At 42.7% G+C, this 27,700-nt stretch overlaps 1 protein-coding gene across 4 annotated transcripts in view; it reads right to left on the reverse strand.

Annotated features, from left to right (window-relative positions):
• GDAP2 (ganglioside induced differentiation associated protein 2) overlaps positions 1–27,700 on the reverse strand; it is a 179,616-nt gene that overhangs the window by 136,272 nt on the left and 15,644 nt on the right. For all 4 annotated transcript variants that reach the window (XR_008629100.1, XM_055129915.1, XM_055129916.1 and 1 more), the window contains exons 4-8: positions 20,282–20,435; positions 19,775–19,863; positions 11,342–11,418; positions 7,170–7,329; positions 4,371–4,527 (exon numbers count right to left, since the gene is read on the reverse strand). Coding sequence is in view for 3 of the 4 variants with exons in the window: in XM_055129915.1 (XP_054985890.1) it covers positions 4,371–4,527; positions 7,170–7,329; positions 11,342–11,418; positions 19,775–19,863; positions 20,282–20,435 (637 nt within the window). In the remaining variant the exon portion in view is untranslated. The remainder of the gene's footprint in view (positions 1–4,370; positions 4,528–7,169; positions 7,330–11,341; positions 11,419–19,774; positions 19,864–20,281; positions 20,436–27,700) is intronic.

Consider the following 27,700-nt stretch of genomic DNA (forward strand, 5'->3'; position numbering starts at 1 on the left):
CACTCCAGAAATTCATGTGGAACAACAAATCCCGTACAAAAGGCTAAAGCAATTATTTAAATTGAAGATGGGAAAAAGAAGATGGGAGGCATCCCCTTTCCCAACTGCAAACTCTACTACAAAAAAGTAATAATTAAAACAGCATGGTACTGGAACAAAGGTAGGGCCACAGACCAATGGAACTGGGTGGAATATCCTGACATACAACCTCAAGTATATGATCATCTAATCTTTCGTAAGGAAGCAAGAAAGGTGAAGTGGATCAAGGAAAGCCTCTTCAACAAGTGGTGCTGGCAAAACTGGACAGCTACATGTCAAAAAATGGGCTCAGTTCTCGACCTAACACCATGCACAAAAGTCAGATCAAAATGGATTAAAGCCCTCAACATCAGACCAGAATCCATCAGGTACATTGAAGACAAGGTCGGCAAAACCCTCCATGATATTGAAGCTAAAGGTATCTTCAAAGATGACATGCCATAACCAAGCAAGTGGGAAAAGAGATAAACAAATGGGACTATCTTAAACTGAGAAGCTTCTGTACCTCAAAAGAATCAGTGACCCGAATAAAAGACAGTATACAGAATGGGAAAGGATATTCACCCAATACCCATCTGATAAGGGTTATACAAGGCACTGGTTGAACTCTACAAGAAGAAAACATCCAATCCCATCAGAAAATGGGGCAAAGAAATGAACAGAAACTTTCTCAATAAAGAAATCCGAATGGCCAAAAGGCACATGACCTGCCCAAGCGGCTGCCCATGAATGGCTCCTCCGCTCCTGAACAGCCAAAATCCCAGAGGCACACAAACCAATCTCAGAACCCAGCTGCTTCTGGCAGAAATCTCTCCTGGACTTAATTACTAAAATACCAGAAATCCAAAACCGTGCAGCCGCTGTTGCAGCAGTGCAACATTATCTGCTCTTCATTATCAGCAATAGAAAACAAATTATCAAATGATGCCTTTTCGGCAGGTCTGATTGCTGGGAAAATTCCAAATAATTGTGTTTTCTGTCGAAACATTGTAATCAAAGTAAAGAGAAAGTGAAAATCAACTGCCACACAGACAGGGTGGAGGGTGGGATGCGGGGTATACTGTGGTTCTTGGTGGTAGAACATGTGCACTGGTGAAGGCATGGGTGTGTGTTCATTGAATGACTGAGACTTATACCTGAAAGCTTTGTAACTGTTCTCACAGTGATTCAATTAAAAAAAAAAAAAAGGCACATAAAAAAAACTCTACATCACTAATCATCAGGGAGATGCAGATCAAAACAACAATGAAATATCATTTCACACCACAGAGACTGGCCCACATCCAAAAGAACAAAAGCAACCAGTGTTGGCGCGGATATGGGAGAAAGGAACCCTCTTACACTGCTGGTGGGAATGCCTACTGGTTCAGCTCTTTTGGAAAACAGTATGGACGTTTCTCAAAAAATTAGAAATTGAGCTCCCATTTGACTGAGCAATACCACTCCTGGGAATATATCCTGGAGATGCAAAAAGTATAGTAGAAATGACATCTGCACTTGTACGTTCATTGCAGCACTGTTTACAATAGCCAGAATCTGGAAAAAAACAGAGAACAGATGACTAGTTAAAGAAACTTTGGGGCCACCGAGACGTGATCCCGGGGGCTGCACGTGTGTGAGGCCTCTCCGCAGCTGCAAGAGCGTGAATCCAGACCCAGCTAAACTTCTCTTGGCACGGGCAGCTCCTCGCAGAATGTTTCCAGCCTGAGAACTAAGCCGCGGCCCCATACCCGCCCAGGAGGGGAAAGGTATTTCTCTCTCGCCTCTTCCTTTCCGGGGATGAAGGGTGTGGTGACCGCCATATTATGATGACCACAGATGGGGTTTACAAGCTTGCAATAATCCAATATCTGGAAGAAATCTCCCTGGACTTAGTTGCTAATGTACAGAAATCCAAAACCTCATTTCTCTTTACAACAGGTCTGACTCTAGTAGGGTACTACTAACAATAATAGTGAGGTTTGTGTTGAAATATTGAATGTAACCAAAGTAAACAGAAAGTAAAGTGAAACTTATCAGTTACAAAGGGGGGGGGGGGCGGGCGGCGCGGGATAGGAGGTGTACTGTGTGGGGTTTTTTTTTTTTTTTGGATGGTTTTTTCAGCATTGCATAACTGAGACTTAAGCCTGAAAGCACTGAAAGCATTGTAATTTTCCACATGGTGATTCAATAAAGTAAAATTCTTATTTAAAAAAAAAGAAACTGGTATATCTACACAATGGAATACTATGCAGCTGTTAGAAAAGATGAAGTCATGAAATTTACATATAAGTGGATCAACATGGAAAGTATCACGTTAAGTGAAATGAGTCAGAAAGAGAGACAAACACACAGAGATCGCATTCATCTGTGGAATATAAAATTACAGAATGGGAGACTAACACCCAAGAATAGTAGAGATAAGTACCAGGAGCTTTGCTCAACACCTTGGAAGCTGGCCTCACATGCTGGGGGAAAAGGTAGCTCAGATAGAGAAGTGACCACCAAGTTAAGGGTGTTTGGAGGGCCGAAAGCAGACTATAGGCCATTCAATAATGTGGATTACAGAGCACAAAACCCTAAAGGAGAGAGAGAGTAAAAGGGAATGCCCTGCCACAGAGGTGGGGTGGGATGGGGGGAATGGGCTGGCGGTGGTGGCAGGGATACTGGGACCACTGGTGGTGGAAAATGGGCACAGGTGGAGGGATGTGTACTCGATCATTGTATGACTGAAATGTAAGCACGAAAGTTTGTAAATCTGTAACTACCTCACAGTGATTCATTAAAAAACAAAAAATTTTTTAAAAAAGAGAACAAAGAGGATATGAGAATAATTGAGAACTATCAGTGGATAAACTATAATGTGAAAAAGCTTAAAAATATAGATGCCAAAGAACCAATCACGTGTGATTCTGAGACATAAATTAGAAACTGCTTCAAGATCTTGTTGAAAAGTTATTCATTGGTGCCCCCTAGTGGCTAACACGCTTTGTTTCTGAAACTGTAACAATACAGTGAAGACCAACAACACAGACAGAGACAGGAAGTTCTGACTGTGTGTAACTCAGGATGCGCTCTAGACCAAAACAACTCTAAACATGACAATAACCAGATACCACAGAACATCGTGGCAAGCACTATGCTGGGGGCCCCGAGAGACAGCACAACAGGAGGGTGCTTCGACCCTGTTTCCATGCCCAGCACAATAGCTGCTGAGGACCACCAGCAGGAGACCTGAGCACAGAAATCAGGAAAGTCCCGGGCACTTTTGGACAGTTAAAAGCTCGCTGTGCTTTCAGTGAGTACAGGGTGTTGACAAAGGGTACAGGAAGAGGCATCTGTGCCAGACTCAGAGCTAAATGTCCAGGGGCAACAGCTTCTGAGCCGAAATATGGAAAAGAGGCAGAAGCTACAGATGAGAGTTCCATTAAAAGGGAACAAGGGGTCAGAGACAGAGGAAGCAGGTGGAGAGCTTTGCACACATCCCACCACGGCATACACAGGTCCAGTCTCCCACATCTCATATGGTCTGTCAAGCCCATCAAGAGTAATCCCCAAGAAGAGTCAGGTGCAAGCCCTGAGCACGCCAAGTATGGCCTCCACAATAAAACAAAATGAACAAGTATCAACAAGCAAAGACAAAATCCATCAAGATTCCCCATACTGAAGAGAACAGCAGCGCCCAACTCTATCAGGCAGTAGTGAATATTAAGAATTCAGACACCAGAGCAGAAGAGCACACAGGGCGTTTGCCTTGCAAGCGGCCAATCTGGATTTGATCCCTGGCATCCAATCTGGTCCCCCAAGCACCACTAGGAGTAATTCCTGAGTGCAGAGCCAGGAATAACCCCTGATCATCGCTGGGTGTGACCCAAAGAAAAAGAATTTATAGTTCATTACTTCTCTCTTCCCTGAACATTTCTGAAAAGCAGCTAGCTTTCCAAGGACTTACCTTGGGAAAACTTATCTGGCAAAACTGACCCAGAAGATGGAAAGCTGCCTTTATGTTTATCTGAAAAGGATTTATTCAGAATTGCTTAGGAAACATGAACATGTAGGTCACAGTTTTTAATTAAAGTTATGTAAAATCCTGTGCTTCTCCACTTTTAGAAGCCCAGAAGAGGTCAATCTGTAATTATAGTGAAGAAGAGAAGGAGCTCTAATAAATACCAGCTCTGCACCCAAACGCTGGAAACTTAAGAGTTTCTGTGCTGATGAAACGGGGACACCTTCTCCCCTCACCAAATTACGAAGATAAAGCAGGACACATACTAAGTGAATCACGGGGCAGATAATGAGCCCTTTCCTGTTTCCTTTGTACAGTCAATCCAAAGGGGATTTATCTGTCTTACTTCCGCTGGTGCTGCTTCTGCAGGGCTGCCTCTGACAACTGGCCCTGCAGGATCAATCTTCTTTGCTTGTCAATATCTCCTTCCATTCGAGAAAAAGCATGAGAGCCAATAAAAGAAAGATCGACTCCCAAGCCCTCATCTTCTTCTTCTTGGCTGTCTGTAACAAAAATAGGTATCAGTGGAGCGGTTATGATGACATTCAACAGTAAATATTACATGCAGAGTGCTAATACTGCAATAGATATAATTGTAAAATAAGTTAAAAATTGAAGTTAACGTTGCTTCTCCCCCCCCTTAAAGACGAAGCTGAATTTCAGGGCTGGGGATTTTTATTTTTGGTTCTGAACTACACCTGGCAGTGCTCAGGGCTCACTCCTGGTGAGGCTCAGTGGACCACATGGCTTGCTGGGGACCAAATCCAGCTTGACCAGTTGCAAAGCAAATACCCTATCCACTGTAGTTTCGCTCTGGCCCTCAGGTTTGGGTATTTAAAGAAGTGAAGTAATGATAAAAATTACCAGACCTTGTGCAACAGAAGTATCATGGTGTAGTACTGTAGGTCAAATCAAGGAGGCCTGGGTATAATATTTAGGAAGGAAAAAAATAAAATCTGATCATAAGAGAAAACAATTAGAAAAAGTATACTGTATGTGGATTTAAACATGGGTTAGAGTTTGGTGGGTAATCAATGAGAAATTATACAACGGAGCTCATACATATCCAGAATTTCTTGCTAGTAGGGAGCACTTGATTTGTTTCGAATATAAACTCTCATCTTTTGGTCATAAAGAAAGATGGGAGTGGATGGACCAGGATGACAGGGAATGACTGGCATTCACTAAAATGTTTTGGGGGCCAGAGAGATAACACAGCTGTGATAACACAACAGCTTGTCTTGCAAGCGGCTGACTCGTGTTCAATCTCTGGTATCCCATATAGTCCACCATGCACCACCAGGAGTGATTCCTGAGTGCAGAGCCAGGAGTGACCCCTGAGCATCATCGAGTGTACAAAAGTCAAAAATTTAAAAAAAAAATGTTTTGACTCTAATTCAGTTTTCTACACTTGTCATCCTAACATAATCATTCTGGTCCCTAAGAATTATGGTTTATTCTCACAACAAATAAATAAGCTAATTTTCTGATTTACCCAAAAAGATAACCCAATGTTTTCCTTATAAAATCTGACATCTTTTTTAGGGTCTTCTACACCGTGCTCAGGGGCCCAGGGGCCACTCCCGACGGCATGTGACCAGTAACGCTGGGCCTGACGGGGGCAGAGACTCCAGACACAGGCCTGCTCAGAAGCAGCGGTGCTGGAGCAAGCACTGGACAGGACTTGGGGTGATGTGGTGCTGGGGATCACACCGGGGCCTCGACATGCCAGTTCTATACCCACCTCTTTGCTGTCCCTTGGCCTGGAATGGATCTTAGCTCACTGAGTTCCACACAGCCCTACCAAGCTGGTGGTTTGTTCTGTTATTTTTTTGTTCTGTTTTTAATTTTACAAAAAGCGAAATATTTTTAGACCCTTAAGTACTTCCTTAGACAATCATATGAACCAATTCCCAATTTCATGGGTGATCTAGTTGGGACTTCCTCACATGAAGTTCACAGGTTTTGAATATTTTAACACCTGCTAAATAGCACTGGTCCACACCGGTGTTTGAAAACCACCTATTCAGCCCACTGTTTTCTGACTAGGACAGGTCAGTGCCTTAGAAGAGTCTGCTTCCATGAAAAATACCCAGGAACAAATCTTTCCATCACTCAAGCACCGCTGATCTTACATTTTAATATGTTTAACATTCTAATGGAAAATATCTATGAGCACCAAGGCTTGTATCTATGATAGCAATATACAAACATAAATCAAGCCTTCTAAGAATGATGGACAGAAGAAAACCTGGCCAATAGGTCTCATCTTCGGTAAAGCAAAGTCTTCTCCAACTGGATTTGCTTCTCACTAGACCATACAAAATGCACTTTATGCATCTGGGAAAAATTATACCCTATTGTGGTGGCCACCACAGTGAACATTTCAAAGGGATTCTGGACACCTTTATAGTACTTCACTAGGAGAAGTTCGGCCAAGTCTGGTTTGGAGGGACACTTATAAGGTGAAGTATAAGTGTCCAGCAAAGTTTGATTCACAAACATTCCCTGATGCTAAGTCATTTGAAACTCCTTTCAACTTGATTTGTCTGAGTGCTGGTAAAAAAGAGATAAATAGACCCCTGCAGGTTTCTAACTTGATGCTCCGTGAAAAGTATCATAGGAGGAATCTCACAGGAATTCCTAGGTGCCTTTTCAAGTGGAATTTTGGCACCAACATTTGTGAGGTATACATGAAGAACAGGACAAGCTAGCTTACAGAACAGATTCAGAAGGATTACACTCTGACTATCCTCTATCTATCTACTGCTTCAAGCTACATGAGTATGTAAAACCTAAAGAAGCAAAACACAGTTATCAGTATTCTCTGCTATTTAATGTTAGTCCATTAATTTAGAGGCTATTGTTAAAGCGATGATTTTCAGATTAAAAATGCCATTGACTGCTATCTTATAGTGCTCTACATGAAACTATGTTTCACAGGAGTTAAGAATCTTACTGTATTTTCCTGTGTATTTCACCAGCCTAACACAAAAATACCTAAGTTGGTGTTGATCACAGAACTCGCTAGGTGCAGTTTCTCAAAGGTCAAGCTGTACTTCTACTTCTTTGGCCGTTGGTATTTTAACAGTCCCTTTGCTTTTTCAAGAAGGCAATTAAAAAAAAAAAAAAAGATGGCACGCACCCTCTGGAGCCCCAGGCTTCTCACTTATTCTGATCTGCCGCTCGGGCACCACAGGCTCCCCGTCTGCATTCCCAATGTCTGCGGGCAGGAACGGCAAGGATCGACTCTCCTCCTCCAGTGACCTCGGGAAGTAGAGGGGCAGCAGCTTCTGGTAAGTGGCCTGTGTTGGAAGGAAGACACTCCATGGGAACAAGGACGCGGCAGCACCAGCAGTGATAGTGCTGCTGTACCGTCCTGTACTGTCTGTGCAGAGCCCTCAATGAGAACAGGCCCGAGGGCCCCAACCCAGGCCTGGTGTTCGCTCAGTCCGTGTGAGACTGGGCCAGGGCGGGACCGTCAGGCAAGCCTGACTCGATGCCTCGACTGCATACGGCACCACCAGGACCGTTTGCACCCTGTTCCTCCTGCTCCCACCCCTTCCCTGCCTCAGTGACAGCACTGGTCGTTCAAGTTTCGACTCAGATTCGACCTCCGGAAGATTCAGGATGCCATCTTCTGGGCCAGTTTTTGTTTTTGAGATTTGGGGTTTCTTTTCCACACAGCTCAAATTATTTGGAAAGATTTCTATTTCATGACTTTTATCCTTTCTTTCACAAGTTTTTGCAAAAAACAAAAACAAAAAAATTCAACTTTAAACTGACACTCACAGGCCAGGAAATGAGCCCAGGAGGCTCCAGAGCACAGGCCTGGTATGTGGCGGTCCCTGGTGCTGAAGGTCCCTGAGCACTGCTGGAGGCAGCCTTGGTGGCACCCCCATTTGCCACAGAAGCGCTGAGTGGTCAGGCCCGGCCCATTCCTGCCAAAAGCCAAAACCCAAACTGCTACTTTATAATTTCCATATGGGTAGGCTCACTAGACTGACCCACTAATTTTCCAAGTTTCCCTGTATCTTGGAACGTTTTGCTTTTACATCATACTGGGAATTATTTTACTATTACTCATTAATTATTTCTAACACTACTAAAAAAAATGCCCTAAACTAGAATAAAAAGAAAGCAAAGGAAGGATAAAATTGTTTAGGATAATTACCCTGCTATAGAGGTTGGGTGGGGGATAATGGTGGTGGGAAATGTGCACTGGCGAAGAGACGGTGTTAGAACACCATATAACTGAAATCCGATTGTGAACAACTTTGTAACTGTGTATCTCACTGTGGTTTAATAAAAAAAAAAAATTAAAAATTAAGTCATTATCCATCACTTTTTTTTTCCTTTGTGGGTCACACCCAGCGATAGTCAGGGGTTACTCCTGGTGGTGCTTGGGAGACTATATGGGATGCTGGGGATAGAACCTGGGTCGGCTGCGTGCAAGACAAATGCCCTACCCTCTGTACTATTGCTTCAGCCCCTCCATCACTTTTTTAACTGAGTCACTCAGAGTTTTGCACCATTTTTCAGGGTCGATATATAGAAGGCATTTCCTGTAGATAAGTCATATATTAAAAAGCAGCATCTAAAAAAAGACCTACACTCAGAAAATTATGAATTCATCAATACAATCTAAGAACACTTTCATCATCCCAGTGCCTCAGACAACTACTGATCACTTGTGTTCCAGAATTTGCACGAGCTGGGTATTTCATGAAAGTAGACTACAGCAGAGAGTGCTAGGTCATTTCAGGGCTCAGGAAGGCCTGTACCGCACGTGCAAGGACCCAGCTTGGTTCCCAGCACTGTCAAACTCCCCATCACCACCAGGTGTAGCACTGGCAGCCCCCAGGGCACTCTGGGTATGGCCCTGGTACCCCCGTGCACCCCTGCACTGCTGGGCCTGAGACACGTCACATGGCTGGGCTGAGCAATGAACCATCTGCCTGGTTTGTCTGAGAGGTCTTGGGGTCCACCGAGCTTTGGTTGAGAGTCTGCAACCCCCCTATCCAAATGAAATGTAGTATGTGTTAGGTACCTCGACTTATCCAAATGAAATGTAGTATGTGTTCTTTTGTGCCTAGCTTCTTTCATTTAGCAGGATGTTTTCAAGGATCATCCACCTTGCAGCAAATATCGGTATACACTTACCTACAGGCCAATAATACCATGTAGTATAGGCCTCATAAGCAATTAATTATTTGATTCCAGTTTTTTTGACTATCAGGAATAATGCTAATGTGAATAGTCACTCACAAGTTTTTCTGTGGACCTGCTTTTGAATCCTTTCTATATAAATTTGAAAGTGGGATCTCTGTCTAAGTCCTGGCTTGACTTTTCACATTGTATGATGCTCATGCAATAAGGTTTACTTGGTACAAAGAGATCCGTTGTGTTTGAATTCTTACCGACATGCCTATGAAATTGTTCTTCGTTATTCCTTTATTCTTTAATAAATCATTCATAAATAACAAAAAAAAACAAACCCTAAAAGACACCTTTGGATCTACATGATAAATATTGATGATTACTGTTTTTTTGGATACACCAAGGCGGGGGCACCCACATACTGCCAGAACACTGAGGGGCACGCTCCTTGCACAGCATCTGCCACACTGTTGGGTGGCCTTTGTCCATCGGCTTTCACTGGGATGGACCGAGAAGAGCAGGAATCACCTCGTACTCGGCATGTCCTGTTGAGAACAGCCAATGCCCAGACTTGACTCTGCACTTCAGACAGAGCAGAGTGATGGCCTGACCCTCTGTCCCCGATGCTCCCTACTACCCAACACACTCAGAGAAGAATCTTATTCCCACTTCATTCCTCTGGCTGCCTCAGTGGTGGCGTCATCAACTAGTCCTCTGTATTTATGACCAGTGACTACAGCTGACTTTGCTGGGGGACCAACAGGTTCACATCCCAGTGGTGCTCGGAGGCTGCTAGAGCAGCACCTGGAGAAGCCCAGGTCAGGCCTGGCACTGTGTGGCCTTTTGGCACTTGTCACCAGCCTTTCTCCTTCCAAATGCTCCTCTAAGTGGATCAATCAAGCCTTATCTCTAGTCTGCGTAAAAGCTCCGAAGTAAGTTTCTCCTGGTTCAAGTTTCTCTCTCTGTTTCTTCACAGCCTAAGTGACAAGGCCAACAAGCTCAAGACCACGAGTGGGACTGTGAGTGACCCTGCCCGACTGGCTTTCACTTCTGCTGCTCCTTGTCTCACATTTTATGCAATAGCAACAATACACCTTTTATATTACTTCTTAATCTTTTTGTTCATGCTCATACTGTCACTTGCCTCTCCCCTGGAAAATTTTATTTATATCTATTATTTTAACTTACATGCCACTTTCTATGGAAAGTACCCATAACACTGGGCCCAGTGGGAATTATGCAGCCCTGTACCCTCTCAGTGCACTCTCAGAATGATCTGAATGATCTGTCTCCACCATAGCTGAGTTCCTTTAATACAGTGTCCATGACTTGTTCTTTGGCATATTCCCAGGAACTAGCAGAGTAAACCCATGATTGTTAGACACTCCATAAAAGCTCACTAAACGATGGAGAGGAAACAGGTGAAACGAGAGGCAGAAAACAAAACAAATATGTTTGATTATGGTAAATTCCAAAATATTTCAGGATCATGTGTGCAACCACATATATTTTGAATAAAAATTTCAAATGCACTAACTCATTTCACATAAAACGTTCATGTTGTAAGTACCAAAGATATTTCTATTTTGTCAAGACACAGGGAAGTGAAGAAATTACACGAGAACACAAAAATGGAAAATGAAGCAGAATGAATCAGAGAGATAACAGTGAAACAAAGTGAACAGGAGCATAAAAAGATTATAAAAAGAACTAATTGTCTAAACTGGCCCTAAAGTATTTAGTATTTAGAAAAATACTAAAACCTAATTATATATATAACAAAGCATAAATTCCCAGCCTTGCTCAATGCCAAACTCTAGACAGAGCTGTCACCTGTGTCCAGGTCAGTGGACACCACCCCCTTCTCAGGTCAGAGAGGTTCCCCTCAGGCTACACAGACACCTCGGGCTCATGTTACCACAGGAAGCAGAATGGCTGCACCTTAAGATCTCATTAAGTGACAACAGGTTAGCAGTAAGAAAAAGAACAAAACCCTCCTTCTTGACTCGATTTTAAGTTTTTTTCAACAAATGGTAAGTTCTGCCACCAATACACGCACAGACAATTAGGATTTGCTTGCTGGCAAATAAGTAAATAATAAGACAAATGTAAAGACAAGTAAAAAGATTCAAAGAACATAACATATCAGTAAAATACCTCTTCGAGTTCAGAGACAGCAAATACTACTTTTTCAATGCTCATCCCATGAATCTCTAGGAATCTCCTTACAGTGCCTAAGGAAAAAAGAAAGATGATTCAATGAATAAAAAATTACTTGTGTGCAAAGAAAAACTAACTTGAGGGTATCATTTTTGTAAGGATCATTCCTCAATTTTTTCAAGTCTCTGCTGGAATACAACTTGTTGTGAGGTCTACCAAAATTACTTTTTCTTTTTAGTTAAACATTTTTTTATTGAATATCTGTGCAATAGACCATTACAAAGCTGTTCATGATTAGATTTCAGTTATTAAATGATACAACAGCCATCCCTCCACCAGTGTACCTTCCCCACAACCGATGACATTACTTTGTCCTTTCCCCCCTTTTGCCTCAAGGAGCTTATCCAGGTTTTTCCTGGAGTTTAGGCTTACCCCAGTCACACCCATCAAGGTGTTCCTGAGTCACTACCATCCCTTTGTTTAGCTGTAATCACTTCTCTATGCTCTCTTCCCCAAAACAATTAATCCGCTTTCCCCTAAACTAACTCTGCTAATTTGTAAGGTCAGACCTTCCTAAGACACTGAATATTATAATATTGCCTTTCTCCTCTCTTTATGCCTTTGGAATAATTTACTTTAAAGCAAATGACCTTTTTGTATAGACACAAGAAGACAATATTATGTTTCTATAACTTGGGACTTAATTGGCTTCAAATATTATTCATTCCTGGGCATCTGCTTTCTCCACTTAAGCCTCAGTTGCCCTCAGTTCCTAGCACCCCAAAAGCAGGGTCCCGACGAGGGACGGGACGGATCCAGGGCAAGTGGTGAGTTATGTGCTATCTTGGCATCGAGATGGGCCTGGCCACAGTGCCTGATTCTTAACTATAAGAGCTTGATCATAGACAAATGCTGTCATGATCCAAAAGTAATGACGAGACTAGGACCCTGCTAGGGATAGAAAGACTAATCTGGCCTGAGCACTGTAAGTCTGAGATCGAGATGGCCCCAGGAGAGCAATTCTATACACTCTAATGCATCTCTTATTGTGTCCATACAAAATGATTAATATTATGAATGCTTATATGTTTGCTGGATGAAGAGAGGAGAAACACACTCATGGGACTCCGCCCTTGGGTGGATCCTCCTGCTGAAAGAGAATCAGTCCTAGGAGAAGCATCCCCTGAGGGAAAAGAACCTCACCCTCATTGATGGTGACCACACCTATGTATACGTCCCAACCCACTCATGCTGGGGAGATTTAACTAGGCTGTAAGAGTGGGTTGCGGGGCTAGATTCACAGATCCAGAGAGAGATCCAGAGCCGGGAGAGAAGTAGAGAGAGAGAATGAAATAAACTGATCGAGCAACCAGTTTGGACTTCTTCCTTCTGTCGCCTGCCCTTGACCGACAGCACACACAGCGGTTCCAGGGGCAGTGAGACAGAGCCGCTCGGAGAGCCCGAGAGTGCACACGCCCGACAGCGTGCTTTAGTTTCTTACACCCTGTTTCCCTCCCACCATCCCACAGCATCCCATCCCCCCAGCCTGCCTCTATGGCAGGCACTTTTCTTCTTTCTCTCTCCTTCTGTGCTTTATGGTTTGCAAAAGGTACTAAGAGATCATCATGTTTGTTCAGGTCGGTCAGTGTTTTTATCAGGAAGGTAAGGCCGGAGTAGCTTTTTGTAACTGGGTGGCAACTTTGGGGTGTGGACGTGACTGCTGAGGCTTCTGGAAGAACGGGGAGGTGGGAGGAGGCAGCCCATCCCGACCCCGAGAAAGCCAGGGAGTTCAGTCACAAAACCCACATACCTGAATTTTCAGCAGATTTTATCTTGGCGAGTTCCTTTCCGAGACAGTGCAGTCTGGCCAGGGCATGGTGGCAATTTTGGATTGTGGAAGCTAGCAGCTGCCAGGGCCTTTGCTGGGTGGGCATCAGGCTGACCTGCCCCCCTCCAATTTACCCTAGTTTGTTCAGCTTGGCTTGGGTCCAAATTTAACTGTGGCTTTTAATCTCTTTCAAGACTTATTGACGGGTCTCTGAAGCAAGGCTGATAAATGAGCTTGGACAGCTGATTGGAGGTGGTTTGTGGGCGTGGCTCCCACAAACCCAACTCTTGGTCCTTTGATTTCTTGGGAAACTTGGTTCCGAGTTGTTGGGGTCTGGTGAAAGGCACAGCAGTAATTTTGGGGTATCAGCAAGCCTGAAGGCACCACCAGGCGGTGGAAGCACTTGCCCTGTGGGTGCAGGCTGACCTGCTGGCAGCAACACACCCTAAAAATTTCTCTTCATAAATTGTTTCCTGATTTGTTCTCTCCAGAGTAACTCTTGAGACATTCCGTGGCATCTCCTGCTCACTCTCCTCTCTGCCCACCCCCCTGCCCAGCAATGAGCGCTGCAATTACTGCTCTGTACCTGGGTCTAACATAGTGCCTGGCAAGGGAAGGTGCTGGCTCTGGAGAAGTCTCCCCTCCTCAGCATGTTCTTCTCCTTACCTGGGCCAGTGCGTGATCAAGGATCTACCTGCAGTCTTTCCCACCCCCGGTTAACAGTTTCAGTTCTCTTGCTCAGCCCTTTATCACTGTCAAAAGCCCGTTAAGCAAAACTTAATTTTTGATACTGTTTCCAGCTTTATTCCTGAACAAATGCCACACCCAGCTGTGCTCAGGGCTTACTCCTGGCTCTGCACTCAGGGGTCACGTCTGGCAGGGCTCTGGGAGCACCAAATGGGGTGCCAGGGACCAAAGCTCGATTGGCTGCCTGGAATACCCACTGTACTATATCTCTGGCCTGTATCTGACTTTTAAAAAACATCCACCAAGCTTCCTCTAACTTTTTAAGTCTATGTATTATGATTACATATTATTTATCATGATTACATAAATACATACACATAACACTCTACTATACACACTAATACACACACGTAACAGATCTGTATTTTCTCTTCAGCACACTGATTTTCTGGTCAGGTACTAACCCCAAATGCTGAGGGCTCACAAATCTTTTTATTCTTTTTTTCTGCACTAAATAAATTCCCTTCTGCCTACACAGCATATCCACCCAGAAAGTTCAGTGAACTCACATTCCAAATGTTCAGATCTGGCTCAACAGGTCCAAACTTTATTTCCATCTTTTCCCGGCAAGGCCTGTTCTTTCTCTCAGTTAGACAACACACATTCCTCACATGCTAGAACTTTTTTTTTTTCCACCTTCACCTTTTCCCTTATCCTGCATTTTTTTAAGAATCTTCTTAACTTCTACTGCCAACATTTCTTCCACGCATTACTTCTCTTGCCACTGCTCTGAGCCTCTCCATGTTTACAGTCTCGGGTAAAAAGCTCTTCAGCATTTCCCATGTTCATTTCTTTTCCAGGTCTGTATATTCAGGGCTGAGAGATGGCTGAGGGCTCAGGCTGTGACACCGAAGCCTGGGCTCCACCCCCAGCACCAGGCATCGAGGGAGGAGCACTTCCTCCCACCTCCCAGCTCCAGAACAAGAACAACATGACAAATCTATATGTTCATTCCTGCCTCACTGGCCTTGTTTACTCATTTCCAGTTCACACGTGGTGCTCGACAACCAAACAAGACTCCCAGTGCTGACAGGGAGGGATTCAAAGTCCCTCACACGGCTCTTAATACTCTGACCCGGGTCATACTTTGACCCCTAGGCCCTATTTCCAATTACTTCACCCACAAACATCATGCTTCAGTGAAACTGGCTTCGCTCTCTTTAAAACTCCAGCCATGCTCCCTTTCCCTGCTGGGTAATCGCTAACCATCCACTGGCCCACATCTTTCCTGGTGAATTCCAATTTACTCTTCGAGGTCCATTATAACCCACCTCTTTTGTGTGGGACTCCATGATGCTCACGCTCTGCTAGTAAACCTGTTACCAACTACTCCTCACAGCATTTTATAGCGAGACTGTAAGGTTTTTGAAGACTATATAGTTTATATTAACCTATGGGATTCATTACACTTTAAAAATAAGAAGAGTTATCATTCAAATACAGCTCATAACTCAATTAACCTTTTTGTTTTTTGCTTTTTGGGTCACACCCGGCGTTGCAGAGGTTACTCCTGGCTCATGCACTCAGAAATTACCCCTGGCAGTGCTCGGGAGACCATATGGGATGCTGGGAATTGAACCTGGGTCAGTCGTGTGCAAGGCAAACGCCCTACTCGCTGTGTTATCACTCCAGCCCCTGAATTAACCTCTTATGCCTGTTTATCTTCATAGTGTCAGGCTGTGACAACTGTAACTGGAGAAGCTAAAAAGCAGAGAAATTTACTGATGGACTTGGCAAATATTTATAATTCTTCCTGTTAGGCAACAAGTACATTTTTCATTACCCTCATTATTCTGCTTTAATAATTAATAAAAAATTTTAAGTGGATTTTCTTTTATCCTCTCTACTTTGGTACCAACTTATTTTTTAATTTAATGTCTACACATAATAATCACTAACATATATATGTGTGGGATTTATTTTGGAAGACAAGTAACCAAATTGAATTTCTTTGTACTGCAGAATTAATTTATAGGAGTAATTTTGTAGAAAAGAGAAACGAAAGGATAAAGCCATGACTATAGCGGTGTAGTAAAGTCTGTCACTCCAGACACACAAAAGAATCTCGGAACCGAGCAGCTCACCGCAGAGATCTCTCCAGACCCAATGTTAAAATTTTAGAATTCCAGGAGTGCACGGCCACTTGTGACCATACAACATCATATGTTATCCATAACAAACAATACAAAATAAATTGTCTAGCATTGCCTTTTTGGGTTTGAGTGGTGGCAGGAAAATTCCAAATAATAATGGTGGGACTGGTGTCAAAATATTGAATGTAATCAAAGTAGAGGGAGAGTATTGTGGAAATGTCTGCCACAGGGCAGGGGGAGGGTTGGGAGGGGTGGGGGGTGGATACTGGGAATTTTGGTGGTGAAAAATGTGAACTGGTGAAAGAATGGGTATTTGATCACTGTATGACCAAAATTCAAACATGAAAGCTTTGTAACTGTATCTCACAGTGATTCAATAAAAATAAAGTTAAAAAAAATAAAGTCATTACAGACTATTCTGTCCCAAGTTTCAACTGGGCACTATTCTTTGTAATCATAATATTTGGATTATATATCTAAATTTCAGTGAAAATCCTGTGATTGCAAAGGGTAATACCCGACACATTAAAATGTCTACTCTGGAAGCAAAAGAATAGGGTTTTGTTTTGTTTTGTTTTGTTTCTTTGGTTTGGGTCTTTTTCCTCAGTACTGTCTCCTTTCCTATACAGTAACTCTAACCCAGTTTTGCTGAATAAATAATTAACCTGCTAAATTTGTTTTAATGCAGATGTTTCTTACGAGTTTTTCAGAAGAACTGAATTGCTCATGAACAAACAAAAAGATAAACAGCTTTAATGCAGTCATATAGAAGACATTACCTAGGTTTCAAATGAAATCATTTCTTTTCATAGTCTAATTAGTAGCAAAGCTCTTGGTACTAAAGATTTAGAATTATATGATTAGATTTGTTGATGGCCCACATATGCCACAAAAGCCAACAAGCCATTCCTTATAAAAGGCTCTGAAAGTATTTGAGCAAAGGGCACAGTTATCTGTGTGTTTTGCTGCTAGATTTACAGTTAATAATCCAATAAGCATGATAAAATGTAACTTAACTTTCCCTTTTTTTCATTCCTACTTAAACCCTTTGTATTTCCTCTGTGCTAAATTCCTAGAATTTTTTTCATTAAAATCTTTTATCCTTAACTGTTACTCTTCATCACCTACTGTTATTAGAATTAGTGCTTAAGCTAATATCTCATTACATAGCAAGTAGTCTAATTTGGAATCAGTTAGAATTAGATGAAAGAGCTGGGAACAAAACCCAGTTTTCTTGACTCTTTTTAGAGCCTTTTTTTTTTTTCTTTTTTCTTTTTGGGTCACACCCAGCAATGCTCAGGGGTTACTCCTGGCTCTGAACTCAAGAATTACCCTTGGCAGTGCCCGGGGGACCATATGGGATGCTGGGAATCGAACCTGGATTGGCTGCATGCAAGGCAAACACCGTATCTGCTGTGCTATCGCTTCAGCCCCATTTTTTTCAGAGCCTTTCTACAAAATGATGCTGCCTCTTTAAATTTTCACTCTTGTGTGTTGGATATCATTGGTTTGTCCTGCTCTCCTTGCCACTAGGAGCTTAGGTATATCGGTCACGCCCATCAAAGTGCTCCTGAGTCACTCCCATTCCTTTGTTTATCTGTAACCACTTCTACCAGTTTATCTGCTCTTCCTCTAATCAAACTCTGTTAATTTGTAAGGTCAGACCTTGCTAAGACAAGTGTACTTGCATTGTAAGTTAATATTGTCTTTCTCCTCTCTTATGTCTTTTGAATAGTTTACTTTAAAACAATTTCTTTTTGTATAGACAAAGAAAGACATTTATTAATATGCTTCATTAACATGGGATTTAATTGGCTTCAAATATTATTCATTCCTGGGCATCTGCTTTCTCCACTTAAGCTTCAGCTGGCCTTACTTCCTAGCACCCTCAAAAGCAGGGTCCCAACGGGGGATGAGATGGACCCAGGACAAGCGGTGAGTTATGTGCTACCCTGGCATCGAGATGGGCCTGGCCAAAGTGCCTAATGCTTAACTATATGTTAAGAGCTTGGTCATGGGCTTGTCATGTCATGATCCAAAAGCAACGAGACTAGGCCCTGCTAGGGCTAAGAAAGACTAATCTGGCCTGAACGCTGTAGTCTGAGATCGAGGTGACCCCAGAGCAATTCTATAAGTTTAATGTGTCTCTTGCTTTGTCCTTACAAAATGATTTATAATATGAATACTTAGACAAAGAGAGGAGAAACACACCCATGGAATTCCACTCTTGGGTGGATGTCCCGCTGAGAGAGATTCTGTCCTAGTGAAAGCATCTTCTAAGGGATAGAACTTTACCCCCTATAGATTGTAACCACACCTACCTACGAGTAAACCCCCAGATGCGGGAGATTTAAGGTAGCTGGATGAGGGGGCTGGGGAAGTGGAGTGGAAGCAGGGAGAGAGAATGAAGTAGCATGGGGGAGAAAGAAGCAGGAGGAGAATCAGAGGAGAATGGAGAAAGAAGTTTGGAATAAACTGCGGTGAGACCAACCATCATGGCTCCGTCCCTTCCCTCGCCCGCGCTTTCCTTTTTATTTTTGTGTTTTACACACTTGTGACTAGTAAGAAATGGAGACATTAGGGGCTGGAGCGATAGCACAGTGGGTAGGGCATTTGCCTTGCACGTGGTTGACCAGGGTTCGATTCCCAGCATCCCATATGGTCCCTTGAGCACCACCAGGGGTAATTCCTGTGTGCAGAGCCAGGAGTGACTCCTGTGTATCGCCGGGTGTGACCCCAAAAGCAAAAAATAATAAATAAATAAATGGAGACATTAAAGATGGCATTAAAGAAAGTCTCTGCATGAGAAGAGGGACAAGTTAACTTAAAAAAACCTTTCTATTACAAGCAATCCAATCTCAAATAGGACCGTTCCTTCCTTGTCACTTGGTCTCAAACCTACTGTCACTAGCTGGAGGCCTTCGCTGTACCGACCCTTACAGGAACCTGGAGCACTCTGAGATGTTAGAGGGAGGAACTGGGCAATGAAGGGGTAAAACTTTCTTTCCTGAGATACTAAGTGTAGCTTCTGCTGAGTTCCAAAGATCCAAAGAACTACTGCACTACAGCACAGAGGAAGCCTGTAATGAGGCCGGCACGTGAAAATGGGCTTCGTAAGACTCGGTGATGCTTCTCTTTAGTAGAAAAAACACTGATGTTAAGCTGCTGGCCCACCAGTTTGTCCAAGTCTCATGAAATATGAGCATTACACACACAACTCTCCTTGAATCTGAATTTATGAAATATATTGGGGTCACAGAGGCTCTTAAGCCAAGCATCTTATTTGTATATCACATATAAAGCATTTCAATTTATAAAGATTAAGCCCTGTCTTTTTAAAAATCCAAATGTAGATTTTAATTTTAAAATGCCACAAACATTTAAACTGTAAAGTTTACAAACAACTTAGTCATTATAAAATCTATTTTAACTCCATTATTGCAGCCTGTTACCATTATCTGAATTATTCAAAAACCCAATGAATGCATTACCACTCTATTTGCTTGGTATTATTTTAAATTTTCATAGAAATGCTTTTAATCCTTTATTAAGTGGATAAAAATGCCAACCCAAGGATGTAAACTGAGAACTCCGCAACTGGCCAATACAAAGATCCCTCTAGGGTGTCATGATTTATTAGTCCATCATCAAATTTTCTTCAGCTACAACTATTTAACTAGTGATGAAACAAATGTTTTTAAAAACTGATTATGCAGTACCCATCTTAAGTGGTATGCCAGCTCTGCACAGCATGTGACTTACGAAGTGCTATGTGAGTTGCATCCTCTAAGGGATAACCTCGTTTTGCAGAATTGATGACACAGAACCCAACAGAAGACATTGACTGCTCTCTGAAATCAAACAGAAAGCAGAAAGATGACATTACCATTACTCGTAGTACAAACAAAACAGAACATAATTTAAAAAAGCAACTCAACTTCCCCTTCCCATTCATTCAAGAAATTTATTGCAATAGTTAGCCCACTCACCATTTAATAATTACATTATACATAACTTAATCAGAAACACATCCAGCAAAAACTGGGCAAAATGGTAACAGATGAAAATCTTAAGTCCCTCAGATCTGTTCCTTTTACAGTTCCTTGTGTTTGCTTATCTGTTCCTTCTATCTGCTCTGCTAAGTTTGAGAAGATAATTCTATCTCAGTGTCCTCCTAGATTGTCAAATCCTTCAAAATTTGACTTCCATAGATCGATTTCAGTTTAAAACCAGGCCTTGACCAATGCCCAGGCAAGAGGGGAGGCATACTTGGCCAGCTGGAGCACGTTTCTGTAGCAGCTGTACAGGGAACTCTCGGCGGCTGTGCGGTATCGGCTCTTGTACTTTGGCCCCACGGTATGAATGATGAACCGAGCAGCTAAATTAAATCCTTTTGTCAATTTTGCTTCACCTGTCCGGCAGCCTGGGAATAAAAGAGTACAAACATAAATTGTGGGGGAATTAGGAAAACAAAAACATAACATTCCTGACACAGAATAAGTGCTAATAACTGCAACAATTTCAGCTGAAAACATGAACTGAACACAAACATGTATTTGTTTTCAAAATGGAAAAAAAAAAGCAACATGATAGAGTGACAAAAAAATGGAAGACAACAAAATAGCACCATTAAAATTTCCAAAGACAGTAAGTCTCACTCATTTAGCAAGCAGAGAAACATAACTGCAGAAATGGGTGAAAACCCAATAGAGAACATTCTGGTCTAAATAGAAAGGTAGTACAGGAGTCTAAACAGATTGCTGTGATTCTAATTCTGAGTCTACAACTTTCCTGTTGGGGATATTTTGGGGCAGGGGCTTGGTCCTGCCATGCCTCCATTTCCTATTTAGTAGGGACATTAGTAAGTACTTCAGAAGAACAAAGGAATATGCAATGCACTGCTGTCACTGCAAACATTAGAGAGATTCAAGAATCAAAGGCCTTGAAGCAAGGACAGGCTGTGATGTGGAGCTGAACTAGAAGGATGTGACTGAGTTCACAGTTTATGGGTTAACAGCCAAGTCAGCCAACAATCCCTCCCTAGCCGCACTGCAAGGTGAAGATTTCTTCATCGCCAGAGGAGCAAAGGAGATACATGCAGGAGACGTTAACTAGACAAACTTTGAAGTAGTTTCTCAACTCCCGGAGTCTGGGCAAAGCTGAAAAGGCATTCTGTCCACATGTTCAAGGCAACAGTGATGGCGGATACTCCTGGAAATCCCGTTCCAAAACAGGAGAGGCTCGAACCAAGAAAGCGCAGACTGTAGTAACAAGCAGACTCCCCTCAAATGATGGGGCTCCTGCTTTATCATCTATTTCTAGATGCACCAATTCTTCCTGCCACACAGCACCCTGCTCAGTGCTTCCCTCTTAAACCCAGCTGACCAAGGATCGCCGTGGCATCAGGAATATTCCCAATAAGAGGAAGGCAAAATAAATGCTCAAAACTCAACAGTGCAAAGAAAGAAAATGTTAAAAACAAACCAGAACTTCCCAATACAATAATTACCACCCTCAAAAAAGTATGAGAATATACTATACATCCAAGATCAAATCAGAATGTCATTAAAAAAAAAATAGAAGATGAAACGAGAAACGACATTTACATAACTTATAATCGGGCAAAAACTATGAAGCAGACCTGAAACATTCAACAGGGGACCAAAGCAATAGTCCAGCGGGTAGGGCATTTGCCTTGCATGCAGCCACGCTGAGTTCAATCCCCGGCATCCCATATGGTCCCCCAAGCACTGCCAGGAGTGATTCCTGAGTGCAGAGCCAGGAGTAATCTCTGTGTATCGCAGGGTGTGATCCAAAAAAAGCAAAATAAGTAAATAAATAGAAAAACAAAATAATTAATAGTTCATTAGGTTAAGTCTACCCATTCTGGAAGATTTGAGAAAATCCTTCAGAAGACAATAAAGATGGAAAGGCAAAGGATAAGAGACTTGACAACTGGAGGGTTAAAAAAAGTCAGTGTTCAAAATGATTTCTTCAAGGAAAGAGTAAATAATACAAAAAGATGGAAATCATTGAAAACATCACTGTCACTGTCATCCCGTTGCTCATCAATTTGCTCTAGCGGGTACAGTAACATCTCCATTGTAAGACTTCTTGTTACTGTCTTTGGCATATCGAATATGCCACAGGTAGCTTGCAAGGCTCTGCCGTGTGGGCGAGATACCCTAGGTAGCTTGCTGGGCTCTCCAAGAGGGGCGGAGGAATGGAACCTGGGTTGGACGCCTGCAAGGCTCCTGCCCCATTGAAAACATAATAAAAATAAAAGAAGAAATGTTTAGGAACAGAGGAAATGTGTTTCTGTACTCAAGGACCTCATGCAATACACAAACGATCCATTAGCATATATGTTACTGAGAAATTAAGAGCACCAGAGACGGAGCTTTAGAACTAGATTCCATAGTTATGCGCAAAGGTTGCAGAAGTGTTAAGGTCAAGATGGTAGAAGCGCCAGCAGATGGCAGCTCTCATCTCTCTGAATAACCTACGGAGCCACAAAATTGCGGTGTGAGTGAGTGCAGGTGCCCCTGGGATACTCTGGCTGGGGCACAGGGGTATGGTGCTGCCGGCAGGTCAACCTGGGCCTGTGGAGCAAGGGCACTGGCAGCTTGGTTGTGCCCCTCATTCTTCCTCATACCCTGAATCGCTGCTGTGCCTCTGACTGGACTCCAACAACCCAGGACCAAGTTTCCCCAGAAGTTACACTGCCAAAAATTAGGCACACGAGATTCACACCCACGAACCACCTCGGCTCATTCGTACAAGCTCTTTTATCGGCCTTGCTTCAGAGACCCATAAATAAACATCAAAAGAGATCAGAAGTCAGTTAGTCTGGGACTTGTGCAAGGCTGTACAGATGGGGTACACCAGAAAGGGGCAGGTTTGCCAGGGCCCCCTCCCCACCCCTGCAAGCATAACCCCTGGCAGCCACTTGCTCCCACAATCCAAAATCACTACCATGCTCTTGGTTGGACTCCACCGTCTTGGGACAGACGCCACCAAAATGTCAATCTGCTGAAAATTTGGGTATGCAAGTTTTGTGACGGAAAAAAATATATTATCAATGTTAAACCATGGTCAAAAGATTTGCAGTTTAGATGAAAAAGCATTGTTTTTACAGGCTCTCTCAGGGTTGGGATAGGCTACATCCTCCCCCTCCCTGTAATTCTGGAAGCCCCAGCAGTCATGCCCACAATCCAAAGCCACCACCCAGTTGCAAACCATAATGCACAGGAGAGAAAGATCAAGGGAAAAAGGTGCCTGCCACAGAGGTAGGTGGGGGGTAGGGGTTGAGGTAGGGGGGAGAACTGAGGACACTGGTGGGTAGGAAATGGATAGTGGTGAAGGGATAGGTGCTAGACCTTTGAATAACTGATACCCAATCATGAATAGCTTTGTGGTGGCCTATCTCACAGTGATTCAAAGACAGAGAGAGAGAGAAGAGAGAGAGAGAAACAGACAGACAGACAGAGACAGAGACAGAGAGAACACGAGACATACACAGATGATGATCTTAGAAAAGAAACCAGGGCATATGAAGAATAAGAACAGCAATCAAATTTTCTAGAGAAATAATAAAAATAACAGAGCAATGCCTTCAAACTCTGGAAAATTATTTCCAGCCCAGATTTCCAACTACCTACCAATTGAACATAGTGTGTGTGTGTGTGAAATATAGTACTAGGAAATAATCGCATTGAGTGTGGGGACGCACACATGTGTGTACATGTGTGTATGCATGTAAAAAAATAATACTGGAAAATAATTCCACGCACTTAACTTTACTGAGAGGAAAGTTCCAGTTATGTCCGGGGACAGCTCAGTGGCACAAGTGCTGCCTTACAAATGTGAATCCTATGCTCCACTCCCACCACATGATGAGTCAAGTCAGACGAGCTGTCCTTTAGGATCCTGCCACCAAGTGAGTCACCCCTGCCACCAAGGTGTGCAAACACCACACGGGAGATGGTGACCCCAGCAAGGACGTAAGCAAGCCCTGTAACCAAGGCGGGTGGCCTCCTCTCACAGCAGCAGCCACAAAAGGAGAAGGAAAGAGAAATTTCTACAAAATCATTGACAGTCTGGGACTGTCAATGAAAGACAGGGCCAAGACTAAAGAAACAACAAAAATAATATCCTAGAGGGAAAACAGCTGTGTACAACAATCACCCACCTTTCGTTCCTTCCCTCTCTCCATCTCTTCTATCCTTCTTTCCTCCCTCCCTTCCCGTCCTTCCTTTCCCTCCTTTCTTCCTCCCTTCCTTTGTTCCTGGTTTTTGGCCAACCTGGCATGCTCAGGGCTTACTCCTGGCTCTACTCTCAGGAATCAGGCCTGCTGGGGCTCAGAAGGCCATACCAGATGTTGGGGATCAAACCTGGGTCAGTGGCATGCAAACACCCTATCCACTGCCCTATTGCTCTGGTCCAAGCAATCTGCCTTCTAATCAGCTAGGAGCACTATTTACATAACAGTACTGTTAAGGTTGAATACTGATTTAACAACATTTTCAACCAACCAATCTGAGGAAGTGAAGGTGGAGGAAAATGTATATGTGTTCTGCAAATGCATGAGTTCACTCTTTAACTTCAACAAAGAGAAGTCAAAAGAAAAAAAAAATCACTACAATAATTTCAGCACATTATTTGCAAACAGATGGTAACTAAGGAAAAGAATTAAGAAAGGCTAACCAAACATTTTCAAAGTATTAATTCCGGAAGAAAAGGAATCGGAAGTAGAAGGGGGGGAAGATAGGGGATAGTTTTCGAGCTCGGACATTTTGATATAAAATAATACTCATATAAGAGGAAAGTGAGGGAAACTAATTTAGCACCATCTGAGGTGGTTACCAAATCAAATTTTGATTTGAGAAATGGTAATTAAAATGTAAGCACTTATCCTGTCCCTCTTTACAGAAACTATAAATCAGTCATAACTCAGTGTCAACTATTGAGGAAGGCTCCAAGAATGTTATCTAGTAAATGTGGATGGAACTGATAAAATCTAGGACACCATCGTTAATTTAAAATTACTGATTCAGACAAGCATGTGAACCATTACAAAGAACAATATGTGAATGTGTGATAAGTAACTAGATATTCAAAAGCATATAGACCACCTTCAGTTACAAAAGGAAAGATGAAACTCTCATCACACTAATGCAGAGTTCTTTTAATAGCAGAAGTGGTATATTTAATTGTTCAAGCAAATCTAAAGGGTATAACCTGAAGTACACACTGAGAGAAATGTCTTCATCAAACTCGCTTCCATTAGCTCTAACTTCCAGTTTACATGACAGAGGGGATACAGGCACCTCAGGTGAATCTGATAAACCCAGAAGACAAGGGGAGGGGGAACATCTGGAAAAGATCTGGCCTAGTTCTAAATAAATCAGTCAGAAAATGAACTGTGCTGGATATAAAAAAAAGAAACAAAGAGCTCAAACAACAAGATGCAATGTGTGGTTTGGATCCAGTTCCAAGTAGCAGCAGAAGATCCTTTCCGTGATAATGTTTTACTTAGATAAACAAGCACCCTCTTATCTAAGAAAGGTGTCAGTCACCTCTTGGCTTTGTCCTGAGGCCTGCCTCTTCCCCCAGTGAACAGATCAAGCTGCACAAAAAGTCCTCTGTAAAGAGACCTTAGCCCCACGTCTTCAACGGAGGCTCCTCACAAGCTAAGGAAGTGCGCCTGACAGTAAAGCCCACAACAACAGCGAAAATCCCCACCACCAGGAGAGATGGAAGATAGGATCTCAGAAACCTCAACAGGGACTTCCCAGAAATAAAACCTCCTCTCAGATAAAGGATTCAGAGAGGAAATCATAAAGATGGTTGATGAACTCAAAGCAACTATGGAACGAACATCCATTAAACTAAGGGAAGCTATGGATGCAGCTTTAGAACAGTCCACCAAGATAATCCAGGAAGAAATGAGAGCAGAAATTTCAAAGCTAAGAACAGAAGTGACACTATTAAAAGAATCGGTAGATGAAATGAAAAACTCAGTAGGAGCCCTCAATAGTAGAATGACTACAGCTGAAGACAGAATCAGTGAGCTTGAAGATGAGCTGCAGAAAGCATATAGGCAACAACAAATAATGGCAAAAGACTTCAAAATGGCTCTAGAATGAATTAGAGTCTTAGGGGATGACCTCAAGAGAAACAACATAAGAATCACTGGAGTGCCAGAACCACAGGGAACCAATCCCAACGAAAAAAACACCATTAAAGACATCACTGCTAAGAAATTCCCAGAGCTTGAGTATGCGGGCATCCAGATCCAAGGAGTCCGAAGGGTGCCAGCTAAAAGGGACCCAAATAAAAAATCCCCAAGGCATATCATAGTCAGAATGATGGATGCCGTGGATAGAGACACAATACTGCAAGCAGCAAAATCAAAGAAGGAAATCATATACAAAGGAGCACCCCTTAGATTCACAGCAGACCTATCACAGGAAACCTTCCAAGCCCGAAGACAATGGTGGGATATAGTGAAAAAACTCAATGAAATGAATGCCTCACCAAGAATACTTTACCTGGCTCACGGAGAAACAACAGCTCAGGAACTTCATAGACTCAAGACCAAATGTAAAAGAAGGACTAAAAGGGCTATTATAAGACAAGGAAAAACCCTACAAGAACAACAAACCCTACAAAAAGATGGCACAAAATCCCAGGACAATAATTTCTCTCAATGTTAATGGTTTAAATGTACCAATTAAGAGGCACAAAGTGGCAAAATGGATTCGGAAACTAAACCCAACTTTCTGCTGCCTACAAGGAACACATCTGAATAGCCAGAACAAACACAGACTCAAAGTCAAAGGATGGAAAAAAAAAATAAAAACAAAGTCAAAGGATGGAAAACAATCCTGCAAGCAAACAACTCCCTCAAAAAAGCTGGGGTGGCCGTACTAGTATCCGACAACATAGATTTCAGGCTGAAAAAGATCAGAAGAGACAGCGAGGCCATTTTCTACTCATCAAGGGATATGTACAACAGGAAGAAATCACACTCTTAAACATATATGCACCTAATGAACGACCAGATAAATACTTGAAAGAACTCCTAACAGAATTTAAGGGGGACATAACTAGCACCTGATAGTAATTGGAGACTTCAACACTGCCTTATCACCTCTGCACAGGTCGACAATAACAACACTCAGCAAGGAAACAATGGGTCTGAAGGAAGAAATGGAGGAGACAGGGCTAATAGACCTATACAGGGCTATACACCCCAAAAAGAAAGAATACACATTCTTTTCCAGCACACATGGAACGTTTTCCAAAACAGACCACGTTCTGGGCCACAAATTATACCTTAATAGAATCGGGAAGACAGAAATTGCATCAACTATCTTTTCAGACCATAATGCACTGAAGATGGAAGTTAATCACACACAGACGCGGAGAGCCAAATCAAACACCTGGAAATTAAACAACTCTCTGTTGAACAATGAGTGGGTCACGAAGGAAATCAAGGAAGAAATCAAAAAATACCTCGAAACAAATGAGAATGAAGACACAAGCTACCAGAACCTATGGGACGCAGCTAAAGCTGTGTTAAGGGGAATAGTTATAGCTCTGCAAGCTTTCCTAAGGAAGAAAGGGCCTATATAGATAGCCTGACTTCACAGCTCAAGATCTTAGAAGAGGACCAGCAAAAGG

This window comes from Sorex araneus, chromosome 3 (genome assembly GCF_027595985.1).
Source record: "Sorex araneus isolate mSorAra2 chromosome 3, mSorAra2.pri, whole genome shotgun sequence".
NCBI lineage: Eukaryota > Metazoa > Chordata > Mammalia > Eulipotyphla > Soricidae > Sorex > Sorex araneus.